This window comes from Eptatretus burgeri, chromosome 3 (genome assembly GCF_056783735.1).
Source record: "Eptatretus burgeri isolate ZD-2024b chromosome 3, Ebu_testis_v1, whole genome shotgun sequence".
In the NCBI taxonomy this organism is placed as follows: domain Eukaryota; kingdom Metazoa; phylum Chordata; class Myxini; order Myxiniformes; family Myxinidae; genus Eptatretus; species Eptatretus burgeri.
Window position 1 is genome coordinate 59815069 of NC_140963.1, and position 10000 is coordinate 59825068.

At 39.6% G+C, this 10000-nt stretch overlaps 1 protein-coding gene across 3 annotated transcripts in view; it reads right to left on the reverse strand.

Annotated features, from left to right (window-relative positions):
- Positions 1–4033: 4033 nt before the first annotated feature.
- Positions 4034–10000, reverse strand: part of LOC147030005 (uncharacterized) — a 251655-nt gene continuing 245688 nt past the window's right edge. For all 3 annotated transcript variants that reach the window (XM_085873623.1, XM_085873625.1, XM_085873622.1), the window contains one exon: positions 4034–8152. In XM_085873623.1, coding sequence (XP_085729749.1) covers positions 8120–8152 — 33 coding nt within the window. In that variant the 3' untranslated portion in view covers positions 4034–8119. The remainder of the gene's footprint in view (positions 8153–10000) is intronic.

The following is a 10000-nucleotide window of genomic DNA, read 5'->3' on the forward strand; positions in this document are numbered from 1 at the left end:
AGAGGGTAGAGGGTTTAAGACCAGCAAGGATGTGGAAGAAGACAGAGAGACCACCGACCTGTCGGTGATAGTAAAGTGATAGGCCCTTAGACTCGACTTCATCATCAGAGATTCCAATGATCTTGAAGGCTTTGGTATCTAAAGCGTCAAGCTGAGCAACATGTGAGGCTGGGGAGCCGGCCCAGAGGGGAGAGCAGTGCTCCATCAAGCTGCGGATGAAACCCTTGTAGGTGGATATGAGTTCAGGTGTGCCAAGGAAGGACTGCATGACAGAGGATGTCCAGTCGGCGTCTGGCTTTGGAGGCCAATTTTGAAATGTGGCTTACCCAAGAGAGATGATGGCTGAGAGTGAGACTCAAGAGTTTGAATGACTGAACCTCTTTGAGAGGGTTGTTGAGAAAGTAGATAGGACAGTTTGTGGTCCAGTCCTTTGAGAGAGAGAGAGAGAGAGAGAGAGAGAGAGAGAGAGAGAGAGAGAGAGAGAGAGAGAGAGAGAGAGAGGCAGAGAGAGAGAGAGAGAGAGGCAGAGAGAGAGAGGCAGAGAGAGAGAGAGGCAGAGAGAGAGAGGCAGAGAGAGAGAGGCAGAGAGTGAAAAGCAGAGAGAGAGGCAGAGAGAGAGAGGTAGAGAGAGAGATGCAGAGAGAGAGAGGCAGAGAGAGAGAGAGGCAGAGAGAGAGAGGCAGAGAGAGAGAGGCAGAGAGGCAGAGAGGCAGAGAGGCAGAGAGGCAGAGAGGCAGAGAGAGAGAGAGAGAGAGAGAGAGAGAGAGAGAGAGAGAGAGAGAGAGAGAGAGAGAGAGAGAGAGAGAGAGAGAGATTTGTCAGGATCTGTGCTCCTCCTGGGTGGATCGTCTCTCTGCCATTACGCTCCATTAACGCGCATGCATAAATGTCCGAGTCTTGGTTGTAGCCTTCAAGGGAGAAGCTTTGCCATCCGTTCAGGTAGGGTTAAACTCCCCGAACACGACAATATCCTCACCCACAGGGCCAAAACACACAATCATAGCCTAAACGTATTCTGTTTGGGAACTGCTTGGTTGTCACCAGTGGAAAGTACATTCCCTCCCAAGATAGGCAAGCCATCACATGAGGAATTGTATCCAAATTTCACTGGAATGGTAACCATGAACCCATGTGGCACAACAATTCTTGCTGAAAAGGTCTTGACCAATGCAGCCAGGAAAGAAAATATTAAAGAAGATATAAAAATAAAAATAAAAAATCAAAAATCAATGTCACCCGCAGGGTGACCCGTATCTTGCCAAAAGATGACCACGTGTGACTTCTTAAAGGTCACACTGAGGTGAACAGAGCTGCTATCCACGAGGAGCGACTCCTTGAGGAATATCTGCCTACGAGAGATTCCGATGAGAATCGTTCTACAGAGTAACCATGAAAAATATGCTTTTGCCTCATAACGTCACCAAATGACGTCATAATGTCTCAAGCTTGACATATCTAGAAAGCACTCATCAAGGTGTTCAATTTGAGGTGCTACACGATATGGTTCCTAAAACTTGAAAATTTGATCTTGGGGTCAAATATGTTTGACCTTCGGCGCTAACCATGAAGGTCAAGGCCAATCGCCACAAAAAATTAATCAGCTGAGCGCCAGACCATGAACTATATTCCCATGAAGTTTGAAGACGATCCGATCAAAATTACTCAAAAAATAAGGGTTTCGTGGACTCCCCTGATTTGCGATAAAGTGACCTTGACCTTTGACCTTGACCTTCAAAATTTTGTGCACTGAAAGGAACCTCTATAGGCCTCTGATATGCGAAGTTACAAAAATTTCCAATGACAACTGTGCTCTGCAGAGTGATTTATACGTGATTACAGACCAAAAAAAAAAAAACAACAAAAAAAAAAAACATATGAAGGTCAAGGCCAATCACCACCAAAAATTAATCAGCTGAGCGCCAGACAATGAACTATATTCCCATGAAGTTTGAAGACGATCCGATCAAAATTACTCAAAAAATAAGGGTTTCGTCGACTCCCCTGATTTGTGCCAAAGTGACCTTGACCTTTGACCTTGACCTTCAAAATTTTGTGCACTGAAAGGGACCTCTATAGGCCTCTGATATGCGAAGTTACAAAAATTTCCGATGATAACTGTGCTCTGCAGAATTTTTTATACGTGATTACAGACAAACAAACAAAAAATAAAAATAAAAAAAAACATACAAGCTGACTAACATATCTTGCAAAACTTCGTTTTGGCAAGATAAAAAGCCAGGAAATCATAAGCCATGAAAGAAGATATATTCTTTCCTGACTACAATTCAGAAACCTCATTGGCTGTTTAATGAGAGCCTATATAGAGTGGATACGTACATGGCAGACATCCCCAGATGGACAAGTGCTGGTGTGATATCTGGGCTCATGGTCACCATTCTTGATGCCATCAGGCATAATTGATGAAGTGCTAGTCACACTTGAGACTCCTCTTTCTTTTTCCATAAAAACCCAGAGGCAGACATGGTGCAGCTTGTTGAAAGTGATCAACCTGCCTCTTTCACTCTCGAGAAGTCGTGAAAAATTCTCTAAAAAGATGGAACACAGATTAGCCTATGAAGCCGCAACAACCAAGTTCACAGTCAACAGCAAACATTTCCAGCTTTGCCACACTTAGAGAGTTTACTTTTATGGGCCCATTCAATTTTCGACTCTCAAAGCACTGTGTGCAATTTCACCCTGAGGACCAATTTCTTATTTTCTGACCAGAAAATCTACTCTTGTTTAATCCAGCCACACCATTTTCATACTTCAATAAAATGACTAACAATAAGATTTTGTTTAAAATTTATATATACACTCACACAATAAGTAGATGTCTGAATCTTGACTCGAGGATAGAGAGTGGGAGCAAGGGACAGAAGTACTGGCAGAACTAGAGTTCATAGAACACAATACGCCACACAGTGTTGAAGTATAGACTTCAATTTTAATAAAACAAGTTGCCCGTGCCCATACGGGATTACAAACGGGGAAGGGATGCAGATGGCAAAAATGCAAATGGTGTCTTGTCATCAAGCCGGCAAGCTGGGAGTAACAATTCACATTTATTGCCACATCTGATACAATTTAAATGCTCTAATGGTGGTGAAGTGCTCCATTTGCAACTGTTTTTTTTCGATAAACCGAGCTTTTTGATGCTTATGGTTCACAATAAAAATTTGTATTGGCGTCAAAAGCTGGTGGCCAATTGCAAATTAATAGTGCCATAATAGTTTTAAAGATGGTTAAAAAAAATCCAGATGTTTAATGCTATTGAAGCAGTTATACACCACCCTGCAGAACATGTCCAAATACTGCAAAACTGGAGGTTTTTGGATGTTTTAATTAGGTGATTTGCATTCTGTAGTGTCAAGTATGTAATTAAATTTAAATAAAGGTTTAAAGAAGTTTAAAGGTGTATAAAGAAATTAATTCTAGGTTTTACTGCCATTTTATGCAATGTCTATTACACCACCCTATCGAACATGTTAGATTATATGAATCAACAACTGTTGTGCATGTCCTTCAAGACATTCCTTAAAAATATTTATGACATTCCTTATGACATTAAATGTTTCCTGTTTGGAATTATTTTCAATTTGGTTTGACTGCCACGCAGGCAGACAGAGTAAATTTTTTTTTATCTCACTCCTCTCTGCACATGCACGATCGGGAAGAATTCAGAGACAAAGTACCATTAAAACGGCAAGTTTTTTTTTCCAATTCATGTTCAAAATATAACATCCAATTTCATCAAGTTGATCCTCGATCATAAACTGATAAGACAGACAGACAGATGAAGACATGAATTAATTGCTTAATCCCACTTTTCACTTTAAGTGTGCAGGGTAATAAAACTTGTTGAAAGGTAAGCCAGAAAAGTCTGCGAAAAACAAAGGTAGAAAACCATTATTTTCACACAAAGGAAGGAGCTATCGATTACACAAGAAAATAGTTTTCATCATTCAGTTTGGTGTTTTGATAAGGAAAAAAAGTACTGATCATAAAAAATCACTCTGTACAAATTTTCTGTTGCGAACTGCCATGTGTCTTTATTTATACATTTCAACATGGAAATGCATTCAAAATTATTGAAACAAAAACTATACCAGAACGGTACCTTTACAGAAGACAGATGACTGAAGTTTCCTTCTGTGCTAAATATAAATGGCAATCTCCATCAATGCATCTCCCAGCAAGATACTTAGTGATAAATTACCAAGCAAGAAAAACAATCAAATCAATACATAAAATTCAATAAACAGAGCTATTCATTTATATATAACTTATAAAACCAATACACCTTTAAAATGTGGTTTTTGTATTCAAAAAGTTTTCTTTCTGAAAAACCATGCAATATAAAAGTTCACAATTTACATCAAATATAGAGCAAGCATACTTGCCAACGTTGTCAGGTTAAGGCCACAGTGTAAAGGCAAAATAGTTTCAATTTTTCACCTTTGCATCCAGTTTTACTTCTGCTCATGAACAGACATAAATCAAAAGGTTCCTAAGATACAGTATTCCAAATGAAATATGAGCATGTAATTGATAGATCAAAATTGCTTTAGAGGAACTACATGGTACAGCGCAACCAATCAGTATATAATTATACGCTTTGAGTTTATAAGGTGTTTTAGTTATTTCTCAGATTGTGTTGTCAACTTTGTGGCTAACAATATTTTCCACAAAGATAACCCACTTAAACCATAAAAGTTGTAGCATAACGGATGGAGTACAAACTTAAAAGAAAACAACCTGAGATTAAATGGTAAAAACAAGGTGGTAAGTCACAGTGAAGACCGTTACTGAGTAATAAACACAGGAAAAACAATGCACAACTCTTCAAAGCATAAAACAGACAAGTTCTCTCACAACAAAATTACTATAAATAACAAAAATAAATCAGTGTATTCAGCAAAGAAAACTTGCTCATTTTAACAAAATACAAAAAAGTTTGAAACACATCTAGGTAATGTGTTATTACACTGTGTTACTTAAATAAGCAAAAGTAACGTGTGCAATTACACTTTTTACTGGAAAGAATAATCAGCAGCAGTTGACATTGTTGACACGATTGCATAAGTTCAGAGTACACGTGGCACTGGGTTTGTTCAGCAGATGCATCACTCCCTTGGCACTCATAGGTTTCACACATGAATAAGGGTTTCTATGAGATAGGAGATTAATCAAAAAGCAATAACCCATATCATATGTTTTCCTCTTTTGGAAGCTTCTCTGATGTTAAGCCTCGGCATTGTTTTACAATTTAAAAAGAAACAATGCACAAAGGAATTTGTCTAAACTAGTGAAAATCATTGCCAAAACAAACGAGCAACACAACAAGATGGTGACAGCTTCCTCATGGAAAATACTTTTTTTACTTGAGCAAAATTATGTTCAGTATAGGATTGTGGCCAAAGTAAACAGGTGAGTGACCACAAAACATGTCTTCAATAGTACACTGATGTATTCGGTGTTGCCTTCATTTGTAGGAAAACGAAATGACCTGAGAGGCAGATTTTCATTTCCCCCTCTACTCACTCATTTACAAACTTTAGGTTATGATGCATTCCTGAACAGAACAAGAAGATGCCAGTGAGCCAGACTAACATTATATACTCTATGCGGCTGCAACCCCAGACTTTGTGTGTTTACCAGATTATATTCCAAGGCTGGCAGAGAACTTATGATGAATACATTTTAGTAAAACATCACGGATGTTGATTCGATTTTGAATGCCAATTTGCCAAAATATTTTTTACTAAACTCAAAAATAGATGTTTCAATCATGCCAAGGTCACTGTAAAAGCTGTCTACTGACAACAACAAAAAAAATACCTGGAACCAAATGTAAAATTAATGGAATAACTTGTTATAAATATACAAACTATCACTTACCTTATAAAATTGTTTTTGTAACCAACTTTAAAACGCTAAATGCTAAACCGTGACTGCTCGCATATTGCATGATAGAGTAAAAAAAAAGGAAAAAAGTTTAAAAAGACCGATGAAACAAATAAATAAATAAATATCACATCAGCACCAGGTAAAAGTAGTAAACATCTTTTTTTTTTCTTTTGTATTATTAACAGGGTCCCTAAGAGTAAGGAATACATTCTCATTTGACCAAGAGTCACACAAAAACTTGTAAAATTCAATGAGTTGTACCCCAAATAATAATATCATCATTGATGGAACCAACACCAGCAGAAAATAACAGTAATAATATTAACTACAAATAATTTGGGTCTCATTAAAAATACAATGAAAACTGTAAACTGCGAGAGCCAATGAAATTGTTTGCAATTGCAAACAGTAAAAAAAAGAACAATAAAATGTACATTGTGTAATTACACCATACCAAGTATCGATGACGAGCTTTGTTGCTCATCATTTATTTTCAGTTGGTTTATCAGATTAATAAACCATTAGACATTCCTGTACCAAGTGATCATTTGGAAAGGAAATATCATGTACCATGCTCTCATCCATACAGAGTGTCGGTTATGCTGAAGCAGTTAGGTTACAATCCTGGTTGGGTCACCACTCTGACACAGGAAGTCAGGGCAGGAATTCGGAAATTGGCCATGGTGCCGGTGATGGATTGCCTATCTTCACAAAGGCACTGTGGGATCTTTAACATCTACCAACTAATGCTAGCACACGGGATGCCCAGTTTACGTCCATCCAAGGGACTGCACACAAATTGATGAATAATTCTGCTTGTGAAATATCAGGATGACAGTTTCTAGCCGGGAATCAAACCCAGGCTTGACAGCTTAGAGGAGAGTGTGTATACCTCTCGGCCATTCCGCCAGCCCAAATGAAAGGTATAGAGAAAATGTGAAACTAAATTTGTGCTTGGTCTGTTTATAATCAATTCCATTCAGAATCTCAGGTTCGAATCCCATGTATACTGTTTCTATTTGTCCTTTCTCTATGAGCATACTCATGATTCATGTACAAGTATACTCATGTCTCACAATGTCAAATGCAATAATTTGGACACGTATCAAGTGAAGAACACGTGATACTGGATATCGATAAACTTCCCACATGAGAAATGCGATAGGGACACAAATTGGTTTGTAAATGGTGAAGCCGTGGCTTGAATTCAGACTTTGCCCATCCTAGTGTCTGCATCTTTCAAAATGAGCTGTAAACGACAAGATAGATCTTCCTGATGTAAACGATAAGATCTACAACTACAGATGCACCATCTCTTTATGTAATCATGTAAATATTTTCAAGTGTTTGTGCATGTTTGTGAGTGCATTTATATGCTATTCTTTCACAGCCAAACCATAGCACCTAAAGGCCCCACATTTTTGGGTGTAGTGTAGGTACTTCAGAATCTGGACAAGGTTTAAAGCTTCCACACATCAGTTTTGAGACCACTAAAGGCCGCTATAAAGTGTATATCGGGATGTGGGGTCAGGCAGTGCTGTCGCCGGCCCGCAGGAAAAAGGTAACCACTATGAGGCCAAATAAATCCATAGCTTTTCAATGTCCAACATGTCCCAAAACCACTGCCGGGGAAAGCTCACCCAGCCAGGCAATGCTTGGTACCCCTGTCCTCTTGGGCAGTGCTGCTAGTTGTTAATAAAACTCAACATGATATTCAGAATTCTGCCTGTACTCAGAACAGCACTGTATGTGGTTCTGTGTATTTACGCTTGCAGTGTGTATTTTTAATTAATCATCCACTGAGCTCATGATTATATTCACTCGACTACTGTATATTAAATCCTTTTGATTTGTCAGTGTATTCTTGTGCGAAGCTATATAAAATGTTACTTGTTCAATCAAAGGCAATGTAAGACATGTTCAGTACTGTGATTATAAAACAATGAATGTTTCAGTTAACAAAGGATAGATTGTTTTGAAAGAAAGAAAGAAAGAAAGAAAGAAAGAAAGAAAGAAAGAAAAAATAATGAAATAAAAAGAAGTAAAGTATTATTTTATATTATATCTCCTGTAATCTCACTCAGACTCTTCCAGTGTATAAAAATGATCACAGTAATAATGAAAATTAATGTACAATGTAGTAATGTGCATTTGTTATTCCGAGCAGGAGTGGGTCTCCCTCAAAGAAGAATGCACCCAGTTCAAAAGTTCATCTCTTGGCAATAAGCCACGGCGTTCCACCCTGCATTCCAACACAAGGGCAATGACAAGAAGAAGTTACCATTTAATCAAGGGAGTTCAGTTAATAGCTCTTAATATTAATTATGGTTTGTAAATGGAGTACATGCTACCTGGCTACATTGCTGTGTATTAAGGCCAAAGCTGCAGTTGTGTTGGTTGCTGTATGTATCCGAAGAAGGCCATTAACAGGAAATGTTCAAACCACCTGGGTCAATTTGTTTACAAGGTAGAAGCTGCTGCCCAGACAACAACCACACTCTAAGATAGCAAGCAGTGTATCCTGGTGTGAAGGAGCCTTCAAGAAGATCAGACCACTTGCAAATTACAAATTCCTGCTTGTAGCCCAAACAGGAATTTGTAATTTGCTCAGGTTGCTAGAAATAACTCATCGACTCTTCATGAAGGACACTGAGGGATCCTTAATGTCGAGAAACTAATGTTGGCAGATGGGACGCCCAGCTTAACATCCATAAGAGGGATGGCACACACATTGACGAATCACACTTGCATGTGAAATGAGATGAGAGTTGATATCTGTGTTGAGATTCAAACCCACACTAGACAGCTCTGAGGCAAGTATGCATACCTCTAGGCTATCCTGCCAGCCCATAAATATTGTTACAGCCCAGGGTTTGAGCTTTGTCACGAGGGGAAGTGCTCGAGTTCCTTCCGAACACCCAATCCCGAGGCCACTAGCTGCAGATAACGCCACAGCTTGGCGGGTTGCTAGTCAACCACAAACGCCGATTGGTACTGCCAATCCTGGCAGGGTTCGCACTTCTTCAAGTGTTACCTTTCCTTTCGATGGGCAGCACCAAGGGGGCTCATGCCCTCAATGCGTACTTGTCTTAACTTTCCTGATCAGGTGCAGCTGAGTGGAGCTGCCAAATATGCATGGGCTAATGTGTCAAGCCAATCGGTGGGGTAATACTTCTCAACTAACAATACGTGTGGATTTCGCTGGACCATTAGAGGAAAAGACACTACAAACTGGGTAGATATACAATGACAAATAATTCATTCCAAGAAAGGGCAAGGGAAGGTATGTGGAACAGCAAGCAATATTTTTTATTATGGGGGAGATATGTACAGCAGGGGCAAGCAAGGATTGGTGAGGTGTGGCAAAATAAAATGGTCATATACAAAAAAGACACAGGGCAGAGCTATACAGATCTAATCCTATTTATGCTAACATGACAGGCACCATCAGAATCATCCCAAGGAAAGTTAGAATAGCAAGAGAGGCAAGAAAAGTATGAGATGGTTGCAACTTCTTGATTTACAAAGCGGGGTTGATTAACCCACGTGGCTCAGTCGCTGAGGAGGGGAAAAGAGGAGGTATAATGATGGTGTCTAAGGTGCATGGTCTGAGGAGGTATGAGTGAGGATGCGTTAAGATGCAAGTGAGGATGCAAATGAGGTGCAGAGTGCAAACTGTAAAAAGTGCGTATCAGTGGGGCCACCCTGGAGGGGCAACCATTCAGGACTTGCCTGAGTAATCGCAGAGCTTTCATAAATGTACATGCATAGCAGAAAAGACAGAAAAGATGAAGAAGAACATGTTCGGAAATAGCTTCATAAAGTGTAAGCAAGTCTGTAAGTATTGATGCTACTGGTTCGGCTCTAATGGCTGTGCTTGGTCTGGCACCTGGATCTCTCGCTCGCCCAGCTCCGCGCAAACTCCGTTTCGCCCTCGCTCCGACCCATTCCACCACTCCGTTCCACCTCTCCAGTATCCAGAAATTAGCCTGAATCATGTGAACCACGAGCGCTGTTGAACCACAAGCTGAACCACGAGCGAGCATGGCTTTTTATAGTTACTTTGTGAGGGAGTAGGCAAACGGTGGAT